General features: G+C 35.0%; 1 protein-coding gene and 2 pseudogenes across 1 annotated transcript; all 3 read right to left on the reverse strand.

Moving 5' to 3' along the window:
- Window positions 1-5,652: 5,652 nt before the first annotated feature.
- On the reverse strand, window positions 5,653-6,260 carry LOC145035510 (kirola pseudogene; annotated as a pseudogene).
- An 8,269-nt stretch (window positions 6,261-14,529) lies between these two features.
- On the reverse strand, window positions 14,530-16,955 carry LOC145035511 (uncharacterized). The gene is made up of 5 exons (XM_078984044.1): window positions 16,530-16,955; window positions 15,863-16,422; window positions 15,349-15,766; window positions 14,797-15,270; window positions 14,530-14,748 (listed from the first exon to the last, which is right to left on the reverse strand). Exons 1-5 carry the CDS (start codon window positions 16,953-16,955, stop codon window positions 14,530-14,532), a joined length of 2,097 nt encoding a protein of 698 aa, XP_078840170.1.
- A 5,069-nt stretch (window positions 16,956-22,024) lies between these two features.
- LOC145035512 (kirola pseudogene) lies at window positions 22,025-22,655 on the reverse strand (annotated as a pseudogene).
- Window positions 22,656-23,261: the final 606 nt, after the last annotated feature.

Raw genomic sequence — 23,261 nt, forward strand, 5'->3', positions numbered from 1 at the left:
CGAAAACATTTCCGGGGCGGACTCTACGTTGAGTATCAAATCCAATTCACATAGTAAGCAAAGTAAACAACCATTACATTACATATTAGAATTTACATTTGTTCAAAAGTAAAGTTGTACAAGTATGATACATATGTGTGTGTGTGTGTGTATATATATATATATATATATATATATATATATATATATGAACAAAAGTAAGACGTATCTTCAACGCACTCCGTCTTCATCAAAAGGGTCGTCGGGTACCTGTTTAATGCGGACCTGAGAATACAAGCATTTTAAAAATTAGGATAAAGCTGGTGAGTTCATAAGCTGTTTTGTTTTCTGAAAATGTATGAGTTTCCTTTCGGTTTCTGAAAAAGTTACAAACCCAAGAAAATCCCATATTTTCTTATAAGTAAAGTTTAGTTACCCATTTGTTACCCAGTTTGATTAAGAACAGTTTGTTATTTGATTTTTACACACTATGATTTAAGAACAAGTTCAGTTATCCTAGGAAAAACCCTTATTTTCCTAAAATGTTTATGAAGTGTTATCGAATCTGAAAGTAACGTACAAGTATCTACCATACTTAAATTGTGTGTGTGAAGTTTCCGATAAGTTTGGTTACCTTTACATGTACATTAGTTTTAACACGTATATAAAACTAATAAGTAAGTATAAAGTTTTCATAATCTTGATTGCGAGTTCCATAACCATACTACAGACTAGATATGACTCGGAACGGGGCCTATATCTTTTATGACTTTTGTCACCCTTGAACCTTTCGGTTCGGCTGTAGCTAGCAGCCAGCTGCGGGATAGTCAGTCACGTATAGATCTATACACTCAAGTCACGCTCTCCCTTTCCGGAGATTCTGGTTACAGAGATAGTCCTCCGCTCTCGTATCTAGGGGAAGTGTTGCAAAGGACATGTCTCTAATCTTAAGAATCATGAATTTAAAACTAAAATTATTAATACGGAAATCCTTTTTTATTGGTTCTTTACTCTCGCATCTAGGGGGAGTATTAACTAGGACCTGACTAAGTTCCAATGATACCTGTCCTTCACTCTCGTACCTAGGGGTGTTTTATTAAGGACAATACAAAAATTTTATGATTTCAAATAGTAAATGTGTGAACAATCAATTGTAAAGTATAAAGTATAACACTATATAATAAGAATCGTAATCGGTTTGAAAAAATAACTCTGCAAGTCAAACAGTTTGTTAATATGTTTTCAATTCTTAAAAGTCAACCGATTATGAAACCATTCAAACGAAATAATTAATTTAAGTACAAGATATTCTTGTACTTTTGCTTGTATTCCCCCCCCCCCCCCCCTGAAAACATTGAAAAACATTGAAAAAGGGTAGGTGTATGAACTCACCGGACTAGAAAACGTGTCGGTTTGGATGCTATGTGTCGGTTCGGGGCTTGATAACGCGCGAGGTTCCTATGTAATATGAAATGATATACAATTGTATCTAATTAGACTTTTAACCACTAATTAGATATGAATATACACCTTGAGACGTGAAAACACTTCAATACGAGTGTTCGGAGTGACCTGGGTGACATCTATGGATGTGTAGGACCTAGATATGGAGTTTACTCTTCAAAAGTAAATTCTTTGAGGAGTTTACGATCCATTGACCATATCCCCACGAGTTTATGGCCGTAAACTCATGGGTGGTGTGTTCTTGGATGCCAAAATGTCTTACAATGCACACGGGAAAGTTCTAGGGTTGATTACATGGCTTAGAAAGTGATCGGGACTTGAAATGGCCTTGGGATTGGAGTTTACGGTCTATGAAGGTGTTCTTGAGGAGTTTACTACCTTAAACACATGAGTTTCCAACCATAGACTCATGTTTGTTCATAATTCATGGGTGTTGGTGTTTGTAGGTTAATCACATGTGATTCTAGTCCAACATACAAGCCATTCAAGGTATTAAGGACATTTTAACACCCATTTGAAGAGTTTATGGTCTAAGGAGATGAGTTTATGGTCTAAGAATGTTCTTGGACCGTAAACTCTAGTTTGTCCCATTTATGAATATTTTGGTGCATTACTTGAGGGGTTATAAGGTTCTATGCACTCATGGAAGGTCATTGGAGGTGTTTAGGGGAAAACTAACACCCTAAAAGGTGTTTAAGGTCTAAGAATGAGGGTTTACGGTCCAATCATGTTCTTGGACCGTAAACTCATGTTTGGTCCCTTCTTGTATGATTTGGTGCTTCAAATGATGGAGTAGAAGGTCCTAGACACGTTTGAAAGCTTTTGGTGGTGTTTAAGGGCATTTTTAACACCTTAAGAGGTGTTTATGGTTCATGCATGGGGGTTTATGGTCCAAGAAGGTTCTTGGGCCGTAAACTCATTTTCATACATCAAATGTCATGATTTTGGGGTCCTTAGTCCATGCATGCAAGTTTCTAAGTCGAATCTAAGCCGTAGAAGTGTTTTGGAGGGGTTTTGAGGCTTCAAAACCCTCATTACATGTGTTCATGGCCTAAGGAGGTTCCAAGACCATAAACACTTGTTTATGGTCCCATTCCTCATATAAATCACGAATTTGAAGGCCAAAGGTGTTAAACTAGGAGCTAGGATAGTTACCTTGATGATTTGAAGCTTGTTTTGGATGATTTTGGCTAAGTTTCGGATTTTAGAGAGAGAGAGAGTAGTGAGAGAAATTGTTTAGAGAGAGAGAAAAATCTTCAAAATGATGTCACTCAATCCCTTATATAGGGGTTGAGTTTGTGGCCCGATGGAATTCTACCGATACTGCCGTTAGACGGTGCTTTTGGTCATACCCGATAATTTGACATAATCACGACTTAGATGAAAATAATAATTTTCCAAACAATTATGGAAAATATTTTAATGTTTATAACGCATCCCCAAACTTACGAAACCGAAATAAAAGTTGCAATTAAATTAATTTAACTCGAAGGTTAACGGGACAATATGAGTACGAACGGTTTTATTTAACAGGAACGGTTTTTGTGACGGAATAAATTTACAGGTTGTCACATTCATGGTCTGTAGGTCTTTCCACGGGCCTTTGCTTGGATGGAATGGAATGCACAAAGTAATGGAATGAACAATGTAATGGAATGAATCATTACATCAACCCCTTTTATAATTCCATCATTCCAAACACTACTTAAGAGAAAATGAATTAAGTAAATCCAAATACAGTTTTACTTGGGACTTCTTACTTACATTATTCCCCTGATCCCTTCCTGTATGATTAAAATAATCATTAAAAAAGATAAAATAATTTAAAGATATAGTTACATTATTGAAGAGCAGTCAAACCATGGTCAACACATAGAGAATTCGCTATGGAATTTTAGCACCACAAGACAAAGCCCGCAAAATATATATTAAAGTTTTTAATCTTTCAAATCATATCTTTTTTATTTACTGACGAAATCTATAAATTTAAAGAAAAAGTTTAATTATCTGTGCGATATTTTCTGGAATGGGACATGGACCAAATAATCGAGTTTTCAACAACTTTTGAAGGGATTTGAAATGTAATTCCTTTTTCAGCTAACATTGTAAGTATTTATCCTAAACTAAGAGCTAAAGTACTTACTCACTCACATGTTAGAAAAGATAAAGAAATAGGAATGGAATTGAATTCCTTCAAAACATGAAAGGAAAGGTGAATTCCATGAATGATGGAAATGGAATTCGAAAGATTTCAACTGAACTTCAATCTTTACCTCCAATTGAGCCTTGTTATATCATAATGGAAAGATGAATTGTTGAGCAAACTTTCCTTTTTCATAACTTTGAATTTCTTTTTGCATCGTCTTCATCTCTACAACTTGTGCCTTGAGAGCTATTTTTTGTAACTTCTCTTCCTTAAATATAAGATGTATTATTTATCAGTATGTTAATACACATAGCACATTATTAAATACAATTTCATATTTTTTAAGATAAATAAAAGTCTAAATGTAACACCCCGACTCTCAGATAAAACTTAACAGCCTTATTTTCATTTTGAAAGGTCTACTTGACGAATTGGATGCCCTGACTCGTTGAGTAGGAACGAACTTGGTTGCGTGTCTTAAGTGACCAACTCGACGAGTTGGAGGACACAACTCGACGAGTTGGAGCAGGAGGATGAAACCCTAATTTTTAGGGTTTTCATCCTATTTAAAGGACCTTATGTCCCTTCCTCCAGTCCTTCACCGCCTCCTTGATGGCTGAGAGAAACCATAACAAGTCTGGATCTTGTTCTTGAGTGTAGTGAGGGTAACAGTGCTTTGTTGGTGCATTCTTTGAAGAGATTTGAGGAGCCAGTGGATCGAGATGAAGAGAAGCATGTGGATCTAGTATCTACTTCATCTTGGCTTCATTTTGAAGGTAAAAATTCGTTACCTTAACTTATTTCTAGCTAGATCTCTCCATGATTGAGATTAGGGTGATTTTAGCATGTTGGTGATTCATTTCGGGTATTAGGCATGATCTGAAGTTATAACTTCAGATCTAGGCTGATCTTGGTCCTTATAGTGATAAAGATTTAGCCTTTAGCAAGATAATGCTTTTTCTTCACCTAGAACCTCTTCTTTAGCTTGATTTTGGCCTTTAGCAAGATAAAATCCATTTTTGTACTAGTCGTGGTTACTGCTGAAGTATTGGACGACCAAGCGATACATCGAGGATGCTCAATTGAACTCTTGTAGTGACACGACTACAATTGATGTGTCGCTATTGTTGCCCGATAGCAAGGATGGGCAGATAAAATACATATGGCACAGTTATCCAAACATAGGCAACCATTAGAACCTGGGGAGATGATCCAACAATTTGCGAAGGGTGCATGATTATTGTTGGATATGAAAGATCGAAGATTACCAAAGTAACTCCCACTACAATTTCTTGAGGACCGGTTGTTGTTCCTCCACGTCTAGAGTTATCAGAACGGAGGTTTTGAGAACGAATGATCACTAGAAGGCATGACATTCTTTGTTCCTCCAATAGTAGCAAAGATCGGCTTGTAACAAAGTCGAGAGAGGTGTATGGTGTCAAATGAATGTGATTATGTTATGGAATATTCTAGAGAGCCCATTGATTAGGTATGTGACTAGAGTTCATCCGGAAACAATCTTTCACAATATTTTTGTTAGTATATTTATTAAAATAATGATCATTCTCCAAGAACCATGGAGTGAAGTTCATTATCCAAGTCGATGAAAAGAGATCGAGTGATTATTCCATTCAACATCGTTGGTGCAGGCAGTGTTGGATCTATCGTTAAGGTGATCAATAATGTTGCTTCTAGTGCAATGGGCTTCAACCATTTACTTGCCATCAAAGATGATGTTCTTAACGTACTTTATTGGAGTAATTTGCATTTACATTTTTTGCTGATCTCTTTTAACATTCAGAACATTATCAAAACACAGTGACCTAAATATTTAAAAAGCAATTTATTTTTTAGAATTAAGAAATTTTTTCTAATTTTTTCACCTATATAGTAGTTTGTCACAGAATTAAAATTTAGTATATCAAACTACGTTTATTATGACAATACCATTTATTACATATATCAGGCGCATAAAACATAAGATAACAACGTAGTGCAACATCCGATACAAAGAAAATCCTTTATTGTCGCCTGTATTGATATGGCATTAGATTTTGATTTATTTAATTCGGGAGTTGGCAAGCCTCTATGTCTCTGGTAACCTTCTCGTAGAATTCCATCAGCGTATCGGGATCAGGAACATTTGGGTTCAACTTCTCATACTCAACAGTCCATGTGACAATGTTGTCTGAACCATCTTTGTCTACTTGAATATGTATAACAAAGGTCTTATATAAATCCATGAGATCACCTTCAACAACCTTAAATGTGACCAACTTTTTTCCCTCGTTGAAATCCGTGGTTATTGTTTTTCCAACACGGTCTTTTCCATCTACAATGCCGTCATATCATCAAAAACATTGAGTCGAAGTGCATTTACGTGGACAAAGAAATACATTTATATGGTTCCACTCTATACTACATCGAATTTCTAGTAATTAAACAGACCATTATAAAAATATAATAGGGTACACATGTGTGGCTTACCATGAAAATAGTTCCAGACGAGACAACAGCCCAGGTTTCCAACTTCACCTTCATGGACTTGGCAGTTTTGGATGTAAGTCGGTGTCAAGGTGGGAACTTGGTTGGGGTTTGCCTTCCATAACTGGTGAAAAGCATCACAATCTGACTTAATCTTAACCTGATTTGTTTTAGTACTAAGTGCCATATCTCTCTCTAGGTTAGTGCTTGAATGAGAATTACTTGCTCCTGTCATCACAATTTATAGATCGATCAATAATATCCTCCATTCCCCACCACCTAATAATTTAATCACCTTACTATTCATAATGCTAAAAAATAGTATGTACTCATAAGATTTAAAAAGAACTATTTGATCATGTGTTCATGTTTAATTAGATGTGCATATCTTATAGTAGTCATGATTTTATTAAAGTTAACCAAGAAAAAAGTACCTGCTATTTTGCGTATTTATTTTATCATCCAAATTACTCGGAATCGCTTATTAATTGATGGATTATTATTTACTCCTTTACGGTATTAAAAACATCTGTTATTTTTATATATTAAAAATATGCAAGGGGGCTAAAAGTGTGCAAGGTGTGCAAGGTGTGCAAGACGCAAAAAAACTATATACTGTATTATAATTTTATGTCCACCATTGTTGTCGTATTTAGTATATGAGTTGGGTGATAGACCCACCTTGTGTACCTTGTGTTCCTTCGTATTGTTTACCGGGTATCGATTCTTGCTTCCCCATCATCTGCTCTATTTTTTTACTAATGAGTTTAACTTCATAACTCTTTGTTAAATTTCATTACACCTAATTCATGAGACATCACTTTTTTTTTTTCTAACGCAATTCTTGAGTCCATTAAGTGGATTTATAAAATTACGTCTTTTTTCCTTTAGCTAGGAAAAAAAAAACAACAAGGACAACAACCACCACCAACACAAAATTACATTTTCTCCCTTGGTTAGCAAGTTACGAACTTCTTTCTTTTTTCTAACCCGATTCCTATTTTTTCTACGAGTTTCAACGTTTCGTTTTTAAATTTCAAGTTTACTTCAGAAACAGAAATGCTCAAGTGGTCAAGTGTCATGCAAGCTTGTTGGACGTGGATTCCACATTTCAGTCAGGAGAACCTTGTGGTTTATGTAATTATAGAAGATAATATATTGTATTATGGTTATTTTGTTTTGATTGTTTTTATAGTATTTATCGACTTATTTGTAGTATCACGAAATTTGCTTTTGTATAAATAAAAAGTTATATTTAAGGACTCATATTTTTATAGGCTCTCAATATCAATGGGAAACCCTAAATAAATATTAAACATTTGAAAATAACTTGACCGATCACAAGAAAAAAGTGAAATTCATGTAACCCATGGGAAGTGTTACAAATTTCCGTCGAGAAAAAACACTACTTGAAACATTAGTTTTAGAGACGGATGAATCTGTCGCAAATCCGTCGTTAAAGATCATTTGTGACGGATCAACCACAGACTTACTCCATAGACAATTAAATGGTGGCTAATGACTTAGCGAACGATTTAGCGTCGGATTACTTTTCTCTTGCGACGACCTTAGCGACAGAATATCTATCGCATAATGGCACTTAATACTACAATTTAGGACATTGGCGACAAAACCTAACAACAATATTTTGTCACTAATCCCTCGCAAACCTCTATATCAGTTTTTTTCAAAGCATCGCTATTCCCTCGCTAATTTAGACGTGATTTTTTTTCTTCTCGTCGCAGATCTATCACAAATTTTAGATGTGGAATTTTGTCCATAGCTATTCCCTTGCAAATACATAATGTGAGATTTTCGTTTGTTATGAATCTAAAACAAAATAATACCAAAAAATCAAATAATTAAATAATCAAAAACAAATATTAACATTAAAATACCAAAAACATTCAATAATTATACATTCCCAAACAAAACGTCAACATTAAAATACCTAAAGAATCTAACCATCAAACTTTACCAAAACATCCATAAACATCAAATATCAAAGTTCAACATTGATTGATATTTGATTTAAAAGTATAATGTACCATAATTTTAAATTCTAAACTTCCTCTCATATTTTGCATTTTCGCACACATGTTCTCTATTGCTTTGATTAGCGTCCAAAAGAATGACAGAATGGAAATGGATTCTGATTCCCGTTCAATCCCATGGAATTAAGAGAACCAGTTTCCATTTAGTTTTTCTAGCAATGGAAAGAGACTGGGTTGCATGATGTCTTCTTGCTTTTTGCTAGATTTAACGTCTTTGTTGTAAGCAATGTTTTTCTGTTGATGAAAAAAAGCTTAGTTTCTACTCATTTGAAACCAAATGTGGGACCGGAATGGAATTAAATTCCGATTCTAACCAAAAAGTAAATGATAATACATGTTGGTGAAAGAAAATACCGTGTTTACAAATTGCTTGTTAGAAATTGTTGTCACTCAAGGACCATCATCCACACCAAAATTAACATTAGATATAGCATTTTTTAAAAACAATATGCAATATTTTTAATTAGGAAGGAAGTTAAAAACTAACCTTCATGGTCTGTAGGTCTTTCCACGGGCCTTTGCTTGGATGGAATGGAATGCACAAAGTAATGGAATGAATCATTACATCAACGCCTTTTATGATTTCATCATTCCAAACACTACTTAAGAGAAAATGAATTAAGTACATCCAAATACAGTTTTACTTGGGCTTCTTCCTTACATTATTCCCCTGATCCCTTCCCGTATGATTAAAATAATCATTAAAAAAGATAAAATAATTTAAAGATATAGTTACATTATTGAAGAGCAGTCAAACCATGGTCAACACATAGAGAATTCGCTATGGGATTTAGCACCACAAGACAAAGCCCGCAAAATATATATTAAAGTTTTTAATCTTTCAAATCATATATTTTTTATTTACTAATGAAATCTATAAATTTAAAGAAAAGGTTTAATTATCTGTGCCATATTTTTTGGAATGGGACATGGACCAAATAATCAACTTATCAACAACATTTGAAGTGATTTGAAATGTAATTCCTTTTTCAACTAACATTGTAAGTATTTGTCCTAAACTAAGAGATAGGATACATACTCACTCACATGTTAGAAAAGGTAAAGAAATAGGAATGGAATTGAATTCCTTCAAAACATGAAAGGAAAGGTGAATTTCGTGAATGATGGAAAAGGAATTCGAAAGATTTCAACTGAAATTTAATATTTACCTCCAATTGAGACTTGTTATACTATAATGGAATGATGAATTGTTGAGCAAACTTTCTTTTTTCATAACTTTGAGTTTATTTTTGCATCTTCTTCATCTCTACAACTTGTGCCTAAGAGCTATTTTTTGTAACTTCTCTTCCTTAAATATAAGATGTATTATTTATTAGTATGTTAATACAAATAGCACATTATTAAATACAATTTCATATTTTTTTAAGATAACTAAAAGTTTAAATGTAACACCCCCACTCTCAGGTATAAACTTTACAGCCTTATTTTCATTTTGAAAGGTCTACTCAACAAGTTGGATGCCCTGACTCGTTGAGTAGGAACGAACTTGGCCGCGTGTCTTAAGTGACCAACTCGATGAGTTAGAGGACACAACTCGACGAGTTGGAGCTGGAGGATGAAACCCTAATTTTTAGGGTTTGCATCCTATTTAAAGGACCTTATGTCCCTTCCTCCAGTCCTGCACCACCCCTTTGATGGCTGAGAGAAACCATAACATGTCTGGATCTTGTTCTTGAGTGTTGTGAGGCTAAAAGTGCTTTGTTGGTGCATTCTTTGAAGAGATTTGAGGAGCCAGTGGATCGGGACGAAGAGAAGCGTGTGGATCTAGTATCTACTTCATCTTGGCATCATTTTGAAGGTAAAAAGTCGTTACTAAAACCTCTTTCTAGCTAGATCTCTCAATGCTTGAGATTAGGGTGATTTTAGCATGTTAGTGACTCATTTCGGGTATTAGGCATGATCTGAAGTTATAACTTCAGATCTAGGCTCATCTTAGTCCTTATAGTGATAAAGATTCATCCTTTAGCAAGATAATGTTTTTTCTTCACCTAGAACCTCTTCTTTAGCTTGATTTTGGCCTTTAGCAAGATAATAGCCATTCTTGTACTTGTGGTGGTTACTGCTGAAGTGTCGAATGACCAGGCGATACATCAAGGATGCTCAATTGAACTCTTGTGGTAACACAACTACAATTGATGTGTCGCTATTGTTGCCCGATAGCAAGGATGGGCAGATAAAATACATATGGCACTATTATCCAAACATAGGCATCCATTAGAACCCGGGGAGAGGATCCAACAATTTGCGAAGGGTGCATGATTATCGCTGGATACGAAAGATCAAAGATTACCAAAGTAACTCCCACTACAATTTCTTGAGGACCGGTTGTTGTTCCACCACGTCTAGAGTTATCAGAACGGAGATTTTGAGAACGAGTGATCACTAGAAGGCATGACATTCTTTCTTCCTCCAATAGTAGCAAAGATCGGCTTGTAACAAAGTCGAGAGAGGTGTATGGTGTCGAATGAATGTGATTATGTTATGGAATATTCTAGAGAGCCCATTGATTAGGTATGTGACTAGAGTTCATCCGGAAACAATCTTTCACAATATTTTTTTTAGAATATTTATTAAAATAATGATCATTCTCCAAGTACCATGGAGTGAAGTTCATTATCCAAGTCGATGAAAAGAGATCGAGTGATTATTCCATTCAACATCGTTGGTGCATGCAGTGTTGGATCTATCGTTAAGGTGATCAATAATGTTGCTTCTAGTGCAATGGGCTTCAACCATTTACTTGCCATCCGTAAAAATATGATGTTCTTAACGTACTTTATAGGAGTAATTTGCATTTACAATTTTTGCTGACCTCTTTTAACATTCAGAACATTATCAAAACACAGTGACCTAAATATTTAAAAAGCAATTTATTTTTTAGAATTAAGAATTTTTTTTCTAATTTTTTCACCTATAGACTATAGTAGTTTGTCACAGAATTAAAATTTAGTATATCAAACTACGTTTATTATGACAATACCATTTATTACATATAGCAGGAGCATAAAACATAAGATAACAACATAGTGCAACATCTGATACAAAGAAATCAGTTATTGTCGCCTGTATTGATATGGCATTAGATCTTGATTTATTTAATTGGGGAGTTGGCAAGCCTCTATGTCTCTGGTAACCTTCTCGTAGAATTCCATCAGCGTATCGGGATCAGGAACATTCACTACTAGAAAACTAGGGCAATAGCTACGGCACAATCCGTAGCTATTCGGTAGATATAAGGCGATACCTACGGATTTGCTACGGAAAATGCCCTGTAGCATAAATGCCCGTGGGAAATTTTTACCTACGGAATTGCTACGAACTAGCTACTGAATACCTACGGATATTTCCGTAGGTATAATACCTACAGAATGGCTACGGCCAGTAATTGCTACGGAATACCTACGGATTGCCAACGGGTGTATGTTCCTACGGAATAGCATGGCTACGGATTTCCTACGGATTACCCACGCAAGTGTTTTCCTACAGAATAGCTACGGAACTGTTTAGCTACGGATTTCCTACGGATTAACGACAAAACTCAAGTTTAACTAAAATTGACTTTCTTCCTACGGAATACCTACGGACCTATTTAACGACGGATTTCCTTAGCTAGTCCGTAGCTAATTTAATTTTATCAAAAAAAAAAAAAATTTTAAAAATTTAAAAATTTATATTTTTTGTCAAATACCATATCAATTCAATTTGTCCAAAATACACCAAAAAAATGTCCCTAATACCAACTTTGACACATTCAATTCCATTGTATTAAATACCATACAAATGTCTCAAGTACCATACAAATTAGGCATAACAAAACAAGCAAACAATACAAGTGTTTACAAATTCAATTGTTCCAAAATACTTATCAATTGTTCCAAAATACTTATCAATTGTCCTCGGGTGGATTATCGGGGGGACCACGGGGTTGATTTCCAGACATATTTATTATCCTCATAACCATCTCCATTTGTTCTTTCATTTGTTGTTGTTGTTGTTCCATGACAGAAACTTGTGCACGCAACCTATCAACCTTAAAAATGGTGACACAATTCAATACTTAATCAATAATAGCAATTTATTTTAGTTTATTGTAACAATGCATTTTAGTTTATAATTATAGCAATACACTTAACTTTTAAAACATAATAGCAACATATATTTATTTTTATCAATTTGATCAATATTATCAACAAACTACATAACCTTTAACCATAATAGCAACATACTTTTGTTTATTATCAATTTAATCAATATTCTCACCAAACTACCTAGATTTTAACCATAATATCAACGTATTTTTGTTTATTATCAATTTAATTAGTATTATCAACATACCTCTTGTTGTGTGCTATCCGACTGGGTGGACTGGGAAGATGGAGTCCCTAAAACCAAAAAATGTATATTCGATGCTCCTATCCCATAGATAGCACCCTTCTTCTTTCCTTTTCTTCTAAGTTGGCTTTCCTCCCATACATCTACATCATCCTTACGATTTGAAGGATCTTCACCAAATTTGTTGACTAACCCATGCAGATACCCCTCCTACAAATTACAAAAAACATGATTGTCATATACAAAAATGAAACAATCAATATACATAAATGATAAAGATAAGTTACTAGTGATTCTTTGGCCGTCTGCGAGCAATATTCAATATTTTCATGATTTCCCTCAAAATATTTTTTCTTTGACTCGGCGGTGCCATGCGTCTGCACAAAAACATCATATTGTGTGGGTGGTTTACCCATCAATTTTTCCTACATAAAACTCAACGTACAATTAATGTAGTTAGTGTTATAAAAAAATAAGAATAATAAAATTTATTATTGTGATACTTACTAATTTCCTACGGTGCTGGTCAAATCTTATACTACCCGCTGTGTGTCTTGCTGTTGACCCACTAGAATCTGCGGTGTTGCGGTTCTGCTGAGCGATTTTTGAATTCTTTTGCCACTTCTCTGTGGACCAATGCTGTGAAAAGAAATATATATATATATATATATATATATATATATATATATATATATATATATATATATATAAGTACAATAATATAATAAGAAATAAAAAACATAACAAAAAAATAATATTGTATCATATCCGTTACATCACACAAACGTTGCCACACAGTCTCCGGTACGCGTTCGGGGCGGTAGTTATGCATCCCATCATAGTAGCTACAAAACTTTGGGGGGAGGGGTTTCCCATCATTTCGTGCCATGTCGGCAGATTGTTTCCTAATACCTTTCATCCTATCTCTGTATCTATCCTTGAGGACACACTTGAATGCATCAAATATGTTCTCATTCTCTTGTGAATGCCACCTGTACATTGTCTGTAAAAGATAACAAGTAAATTTAAAAATACAAACTAAAAACAAATGAGTATAAGATACAATAACAAATATTTAATATATTACCCCGAAACGCGAAAACATCTGTAGAAGAGCCTCATTTGGAATATCACTGAACCGGGCCCACGGATGATCTAAATTCTCCCAAAAGAGATGAATACACGCGCTGTGGATTTTTTGATCCCCAAACCTACATTATTGAAAAAACTATATAAGTATAATTATAACATCAAGAAATTAAGTTTTAAATGATGAAAACACTAACTTTTCCCCATCTCGTCTGATGAGGGGCAATGATGAGGCGTGAAAATCACTCGCATTCGAGTCATGACCTCCTGAAATGCCTCTAGAGGCGGAGCCATGCGGCGTCAATGGCGTGTTCGGTGTCATCGGTGTGTGTAGGGTATGTGGTGACCGAAAGGTTGCCTCTGCATCTGCACCCTCAAAACAATAGTCCTCAAACCCATCATTACCACCTGTCCTCAAAAACATTTATGGGGACTGAGGTCTATAATCCGTCTGTGGTGGGAGCTGAGGCCTATAATCCGTATGTTGGACCAGGGGCATCTGACCCGTCTCTCGAGCCCGACGGCGAAGAATCCCGACCAAGTCTGCTAAAGGATCAGCCATAAGGGTTTGCTGACTAATAGCACCCTGACTGTTGGAGCCTGCAACTCCTATCACTATCGGCATATCGATCGGTATGAGTGTCGTCCTATAACGTGGCTCTTCGGTAGAATTAGGGGATGCCCTCCCCACCCTATGCCTCGCACTACCAAAAAAAGAGTTGTTACTATGGCCTTTATCCTTGAGTCTATTACCCGACATGCTGCATTTAATAGAACAAGAATGGTCAGTTATATAATATATGATTAATAAGTTATAACAAAAGAAATGTTTAAAATAACAATATGTCCAAACCAAAATCATTAAAAAAACAACATTTAATTTTAAGGTTTTAAAAAAGAAGACAATGCTCTTAACATCAACAAATACAATGCTCTTATCATCAAAAAAAGACAATTCTCCTAACATCCGTCCTCATCATCTTCGTCTTCAAATTCTTCTTCTGAATAATACAACTCGTTTTCATCATCTTCGACTTCAAAATCTTCCACTTCTTCGTCTTCCTCCCTAATTCTCTCATTCTCGTCGTCGGATATTTGCTCATACGTATTAGTAGTTGAGGCTAGGCACAATCGTTCTGCACGAGTTACAGTAAGGGGTGACTCAAATCGTTCTTCATCCTAAAAGATTTCATCTGCTTCCATTTCAGCTTCGGTAACTTCAAATACCCCTCTTGGTTTTGTCTTGATCATTGCCCACTTATCTTTAGTCTCCCTTGTCATTGAAGGGTATGGTGTATAAAACACTTGTTCTGCTTGTGATGACAAACAAAAAGGGTCGTCAGTTTGAAGTCGAGAGTTGTATTTGACATCAATCAACTTGTTTTTGTTGACTATTACACCATCTTTGTTAACAAACCAAATACAATTAAACAATACAACAGTCGAGGGTCTGCTGCTATAATACTTAATCTCTATGATCTCTTGCACTATGCCATAGTAGTCTGACTCTTGTTCGGCATTATACGTCTCCCCTCTCACACATACTCCAAAGTTATTCGTCACACCACCCTCACCGTATTGTTGAGTGTGAAACTTATAACCATTTACAAAATACCCATTATAGTAATGAGCATGTCTCGATGGTTTATTAGCTATAACTTCTAAGTGTCTAGCACTTCCATCAGGTGTCTTATACATTACCTACAGTGAAAATATACACATTATGTTGGTTAATGATGCATTGGTAACAATCAGTATGATTTAACTATTTCTACTTACTTTGTCCTCAAACCATTCAGCAAAGTATTTATCTCTTAAATCTGAAACTGATTCGTTTGGATTTGTTTTCATGACCATTTCATCAAACTCCGTAACGTAAGGGTTAACTTCTTTACAGTTAAGTAATATGTAGGTGTACACCTTGTGGAAATCTTTATCAGTCAAAGCTTGTCGTTTTCCACTTTTTTCATATAATCTTCTTGAAGGGACAACAAAGATGCTAAGTGGAGCTTCTCCACTAGAAAAATTATGACTTTGCGGTGCAAAATTCCGTGCTTCTCGATTATCGCGTGTCTCAATCGTCGGGTCAAAATATAACGAACAATAGGTAGCGAGTTCATTCACTAGATGTTCGTTGACTATTGAACCCTCAACCCTTGCTTTGTTCCTTATTCTTCTTTTAATTATGCCCAGTTTCCTATATTTACAAAGTATAGGCGATGTGTTAGGAAATGCAACGTTTTCGAGCATAATACTTTAAAAATGTTAGATATATAATAAAACATATGATTACCTCTCGTATTGAAACATCCATCTATAATGTACCGGACCACCAACAATAGCTTCATCAGCTAAATGTATAACTAGGTGTTCCATTGAATCAAAGAAGCTCGGAGGGTATATTTGCTCCAACTTGCACATAGTCTGAATAATACTGCGTTTCATATCGAACATGTCCTGAAAATGCAACGTTTTCGAGCATAATACTCGAAAGTACATAGATATCTCTGATACGGCCTCGTATATCTTTGTTGGAACAAACCCTCTTAAAGCTAAGGGAAGCAACCGTTGCATAAACACGTGGCAGTCGTGGCTTTTGAAACCATAGAAACTGTAATCTTTGATGTTTACGCAGTTTCCTATATTTGATGCATACCCGTCAGGAAATTTGTGCTTTTTCAACCACTCACATACTTTTTGAAATTGGTCCTTTTTCAATGTGTAATCTCCACGATTCTTCCTAGCCTTCTTGTTGTTGTCCCTGATAGGGTTTAGTATAGGTCGATCACATAGCATCTCAATATCTTCTCTTGCCTTTATATTGTCTTTGGTCTTTGAGGTGCCCATCGAAGTCTGAAACATATTTTCAAAAAATTCCTCTGAATATGCATCAAATCAAGGTTGTGTCGGATCAACAGGTGACGCCAATATGAAAGCTCCCAAAAGATGCTCTTCTTTACCCAGTTATGTGTAATACCAAAACCATGTGGTTTTGCATAATTTGGACCATAGGGTGTACTGTTGTATACAGTGGGAAAATGTTGGATTTTCTCCCAAATATATTCTCCGGTTGGGTACGGAACAGGCACTTCATGACCTTTCACTTTCTTGCCTTTTAAAAAATTAACCGTATCATTTCGAAATACGTGTCTTTCGGGTAGATGTTTTCTATGACCGTCAAACCAACACGGTTTTTGTCCGTTGACAAGCCGGAATGATTCTGTTTGGTGCATGCAATATGGGCACGCTAAATTACCGTGAGTGCTCCATCCGGACAACATTGCATAAGCAGGGAAGTCACTAACTGTCCATAGAAGTACAACCTTCATTTGAAAATTGGTCATTCGATGAGCATCATAAGTTTCAATGCCATCTGTGAACAACATCTTCAACTCTTCCACCAGAGGTTGTAAAAAAACATCCAAATTTTGTCCAGGACTCTTCTTCCCAGGAATGATCAATGGAAGTTGTATGTACTGATGTTTAAAAGCCAACCAAGGGGGTAGGTTGTAAACAGTGATAAACACCGGCCAACATGAATAGGGAGTTGTATTTGAATTATTAGGACTAAACCCATCAGTACACAACCCGAGACGAATGTTGCGCGTCTCATTTGCAAAATCAGGATATGTTGTGTCAAGACCAAATGAGGAATTTTCCTCCCTCTGTCTTTGTACCTATTTTCACCACACACTACACACTGATCCAGATCAGCAAATTGGCCCCTAAATAGCATGCAATGGTTTATACACACATGAATCTGTTCTGAAGGCAAGTTTAGTGGCTTCAACATTTTCTTGGTCACGTAGAAGCTGTTAGGAAGCTTCTTGCCAGATGGTAGAATGTCTTTAACAATCGAAAGTAGTTTATCAAATGACGTGTCTGAAACATTAGATTGTGATTTCCAGTCCAATAATCTAGTGGTCGCGGCGAGTGTGGAAATTTTTGTACACCCATCCCATAAAGGTTCACTCGCTTGTTTCAAAATTTTATAAAAATTTTGGGCATCAAGATTTGGGTTGTGTGGTGTTTGTTGATAATAAGAAGCCTCGGGTTGATGCATGCTTTCGATGACCATCTCCTCGTATCTACGCTAATCACCAAAATCGTTATCAATGTGTTGACCCGTTTCAGGGTTTGAACATTGACCAATCTCTAGTGTTGGATATTTTTCGCCATGTAAATACCATAGTGAATAACCATTCATGAATCCCCGGGCAATAAGATGGTTAAAAACTGATTCTCTCGGGTGGTAATAAATATTTTTGCATTTCACACACGGACATCTAATTTCAAAAACTTCCACCCCTTCCCTAATAATACGTTGGATGTTTGTTGCATTCGTGTAAGCAAAATCCAAAAACAAATTGACATAATGTGGCCATTGCGGATTAAACAAATGACGACTATCAAGTCTCTTCGTGTACATCCATTCTCTATTAGACAACATTTTGATCTAAAACTACATTTCCATTTAAAAATGTTAATTAGAATCATAACATTTCAATATAATAGTGTAACATCCCATTTAATCTAATATGTATGACTAAGGATACATAACATTTCAACAAATGATCAATATCATAATATGCATTTTAAATTAACTAAAATTCCATATATAATCATTTAACTAACATTTTTAACAAATTTAACAAATTAACTTAACATTTTTTATATAACATATATATCATATTTAACAAATCTAAAACCTCAAATCCAACCTATATTTCATATTTAACAAATCTATAACCACACATTCAACAAAGTGCAGGAGGAAGTAATTTTAACAAATCTTAAACACCAAAATCAACCTAAAATATCACATTCAACAAAAAAAAATCAACCTAAAACCTCATATTCAACAAAAAAAAATCAACCTTACTAGCTCACATTCAACAAAATTACACCTAAAACAAAGTAATTTTTAAAAAGAAAAAAAATTAGTGTTTACCTTTGGCTCGGTGACGGGAAAACGCAGCAGGAAGAAGCATCGGCGGTGACGGATTAGTGTAGGAGGAAGGGGTGTCGCCACAAGGGGAAGAGTGCGTCGACCACCAGAGAGAGAGAGAGAGAGAGAGAGAGAGAGAGAGAGAGAGAGAGAGAGAGAGAGAGAGAGAGAGAGAGAGAGAGAGAGAGAGAGAGAGAGAGAGAGAGAGAGAGAGAGAGAGAGAGATGTTGTAGCGTGTTTTTTTTTTTGTTCTTGTATGTTGCGATGCGAGAAGGGGGAAGACAGAAAAGGGGAATATAAATTAGGGACACCGGCCAGCAAAGAAAAAAAAATTATGTTGCAGCAAGAATCGAACTCCAGTCTCACAAGTATTAAACCAATAGTCTTACCAACCGGCCGGGTATGCCACTTTCTTAAATATTCAGACTCCAATTGCTTTTATTTTGTTTCTGGAAAAATAAAGAAAAAAAGGGGTGGGGTAAGAATCAAACTCAAGTCTTCTACAAAACCAAGCAACACAATTACCATCTGGCCGGGTATGCCACTTCCTTAAATGTTTAGACTCCAACTGCTTTTATTTTGTTTCTGGAAAAATAAAGAAAAAAAAGGGTGGGGTAAGAATTGAACTCGAATCTCCTACATAACTAAGCAACACAATTACCATCTGGCCGGGCTTGCCACATCCTTGTTGAGTTTGTCTCCTATTAATTTTATACACTTTCTTTTTTCGATTATTATTATTATTATTATTATTATTATTATTATTATTATTATTATTATTATTATTATTATTAATTAAGTCTTAAAAGTTTTTTTCTTTATATCGTATGTATGTGTGTGCTTATTATTATTATTATTATTATTATTATTATTATTATTATTATTATTATTTCAATATTCAAGTCTTAAAACTTTTTTTTCACTATTATTACTTTTTTCATTATTTTTTTTCAATAATAATAATATTCAAAAAAAATTAAAAATGTGGTTAACACACAAACAAACAATTAAAATAATATACGTTTAATGTATAAATTAAATAATGAAAAAATATGATAATTATGGGAAATATGTATATTTGTATAAGTATGTATGTGTGTGCTTATGTATATGTATGTATGTATATGTATATGTATGCATTACAACGTTAAACAATGAGCAATGTATCATAATGTTAAACCAAAAAACAAGTAATGGATCCCGTATGTGCACATGGTTTTATGAATGATATTAATAGCTATAAGTTGGTGAAAATATAAATAATCATATATAATAGAGGTGTGAAAAAAACGGAGAGAAAAAAACGACGTTTGGTGCCCGAAAAATCGAAAATAAGAAAAATCTGTAGCTAATCCGTAGCTAATTAGCTACAGATTAGCTACGGAATTCTAACGAAATGCATACTCCGTAGCTAATCCGTAGGTAATTACCTACGGAATAGCTACGGAATATGCTTTCCGTTAGAATTCCGTAGCTAATCCGTAGCTAATTAGCTACGGATTTTTCTTATTTTCGATTTTTCGGGCACCAAACGTCGTTTTTTTCGCTCCGTTTTTTTCACACCTCTATTATATACGATTATCTATATTTTCACCAACTTATAGCTATTAATATCATTGATAAAGTCGCGTGCACATACATGATCCATTGTTTGTTTAATGGTTTAACACTATAATGTTTATGAATACGTACACATACATCTCACAAACATGTATACATACACATATACATGTAGACATATACCACAACTCAATCATGTATATAAATATACATATACAAACATAATCCATCACAAGTTGGTGAAAAGTATAAACATTACAATGTTAAACAATGAAACGAGTACTTGATCCCGAACAAGACCGGTCCTGAAAAATGAAATATTCTTAAAAGCTCATGACGAACAAGAAAAAAAGGGTCCTTATCTTTATTATAATTTCTTATTTTTAAATAAAAATATATAATCAAAAAAATTAGACCCTGTGCAACTGCCCACTTTGCCCTCCCTCTAAGCCCCCCATGATCCCGAAGGGGCACACGACTTTATGAACGATATTAATAGCTACAAGTTGGTGAACATATAGATAGCCATGTATAGTAGAGGTGTAAAAAAACAGAGCGAAAAAAACGACGTTTGGTGCCCGAAAAATCGAAAATAAGAAAAATCTGTAGCTAATCCGTAGCTAATTAGCTACGGAATTCTAACGGAAAGCATATTCCGTAGCTATTCCGTAGGTAATTACCTACGGATTAGCTACGGAGTATGCATTTCGTTAGAATTCCGTAGCTAATCCGTAGCTAATTAGCTACGGATTTTTCTTTTTTTCGATTTTTCGGGCACCAAACGTCGTTTTTTACTTATAGCTATTAATATCATTGATAAAGTCGCGTGCACATACATGATCCATTGTTCGTTTAATGGTTTAACACTATAATGCGTATGAATACGTTCACATACATCTCACAAACACGTATACATACACATATACACGTACACATATACACGTACACATATACCATAACTCATTCATGTGTATAAATATACATATAAAAACATAATTCATCACAAGTTGATGAAAAGTATATGCATTACTATGTTAAACTGTGAAACGGGTACTTGATCCCGAAGGGCACACAACTTTGTGAACGATATTAATAGCTACATGTTGGTGAAAATAAAGATAATTATGTATAGTAGAGGTGTGAAAAAAACGAAGCGAAAAAAATGACGTTTGGTGCCCGAAAAAATGAAAATAAGAAAAATTCGTAGCTAATCCGTAGCTACTTAGCTAATCTGTAGGTAATTAGTATACGTAAGTATTCCATAGTCATTTCGTAGCTAATTAGCTACGGAATAGCTACGAATTTGCATATGTAGCTATTCCGTAGCTAATTAGCTACGGAATAGCTACGGATTCGCATCTGTAGCTATTACGTAGCTAATTAGCTACAGAATAGCTACGGACCTGCTTCCGTAGCTATTCCGTTACCAAACTAGGGCATCCCATTATGTAGCTGATCCGTAACAATTCCGTAACTAATTAGCTACGGAAATTTTCCGTAGGAAAACACCATGTTTTCTAGTAGTGATTTGGGTTCAACTTTAATAATAATAGTTATTTAGTGTTTATAATTTATTAAGAAATCCAGTGAAATGAATGACTTATAAACACTCATCCCACCACATATGGCGCGGGTTCAAACCCTGGTATTTCACTTTTCAAGTTCTAATTTAATATCGACCGATTTGCTACGGAAGTTAAATAAAATAATCTATTTTTTGGTCCGTAGCTGCTCTGTCGGTATTATTTACCGATGGCCTTTGTATCCGTCAGTATTCTATAGTTATTTCGTCACTAATTTAGGTCAACGCTTTCAGTAGGTAACAAGCAACAAGAAAACGTAATATAATAAAAAAGGGAGCACAACATAATTAACATGCACACTCAAAATCAATTATTTAGTTTCACAGAATTATTCTTGTGGTACATGACTTTGAAAGAGATTAACTTAGTTTTGAAGCAGGCGAGTCTCTATGTCTTTGGTAGCCTGTCGATATAAGTTCATAAGTGTATCTGGATCTGGAACATCACTGCTTAGCTTCTCATACTCAGTTGTCCATGTTACAAGGTTCTCTAACCCATCAGCCTCTACAAGAACATTCACAACCAAGGACTCATATAGTTGCACCAGATCCCCTTCGAGTAGCTTATAGGTGACAGACTTCTTTTCCTCATCAATGTCAACAATTACCGTCTTAGCGGAACAGTCTTTTCCATCTGCAGCAATATATCATCCAAAACATTGATTTTCTTTGAGGGGGCGATGAACGATTAGTGTTCAAAAATATTATGCTATACAATATTTTGCATCATGTTTATAGCTAGTTAACAGCTCCTAATAAAATAAAAAGACAATTAATACAGAATATGTGTTCTTTACCGAGGAAGTAGCTCCATAAGAGAACACAGCCCACGATTCCAAATTCACCTCCCAAGATTTCACAATTTTGGATGGTGGTCGGGGTCAAGCTGGGAATTTGGTGTTGGAGCGACTTCCACAACTCATGAAAAGCAGCACCATCAGACTTGATCTTCAACTTAGCAACCCTTTTACCAATTAGTGGCTGCCCTCCTTCCATTCTGTGTTTGGGTGTGTGTGTGTGTGTAAAACTTGAACTACACAAAGATGAGAACTATTGACTCGTACCTTTGCCAATTTATAGATGTCTTCCCCCTTCCCCACCCCTAGTAGTTTCATCGCCATCTATATTGTGTTTACAAAGTATTATAGACTCGAAAGATATTAAAACTCGAATTTAATCATGTGATTCATGTCTATCTGAATATGGACATGTTAGCAGTCAAATTTTTCAAAAAATTACAAAGTTTAATTATGTAATTAACTACTAATTGAAGATGCACATGTTAATCGTCACATTCTAATTATTAAGAAAATCACAAGAAAACAACGTCGGTACAGCTATCACATCTTTAGTTTATAATAAACACTTCAAACATGTATGCAAATGAATAAATTGATCTCCTTTATGTGAGGACCGGTCTCAGGAGTCTTATTTTTGTTTAGAAAATTACAATGTTTAATTATGTAATTAAGGACTAATTGAACATGCACATGTTAATCTTCATATTCTTATTAAGAAAATCACAAAGAAAACTACGTTGGTTTAGCTTTCACATCTTTAGTTTATAATAAACACTTCAAACATGTATGTAAATGAATAAAT

The sequence above is a fragment of the Lactuca saligna genome, chromosome 3, assembly GCF_052625555.1.
Source record: "Lactuca saligna cultivar CGN05327 chromosome 3, ASM5262555v1, whole genome shotgun sequence".
NCBI lineage: Eukaryota > Viridiplantae > Streptophyta > Magnoliopsida > Asterales > Asteraceae > Lactuca > Lactuca saligna.

Bases quoted from the DNA above. Each gene is read 5' to 3' on its own strand.
- LOC145035511 (XM_078984044.1), bottom strand. From the start codon at position 16,955: ATGTTGTTCACAGATGGCATTGAAACTTATGATGCTCATCGAATGACC. The intron at 15,767-15,862 runs GTAATCATATGT...TTGTAAATATAG, and splicing joins TGGATGTTTCAATACGAGAG to GAAACTGGGCATAATTAAAA. The intron at 15,271-15,348 runs GTAAGTAGAAAT...TTTTCACTGTAG, and splicing joins CTGAATGGTTTGAGGACAAA to GTAATGTATAAGACACCTGA.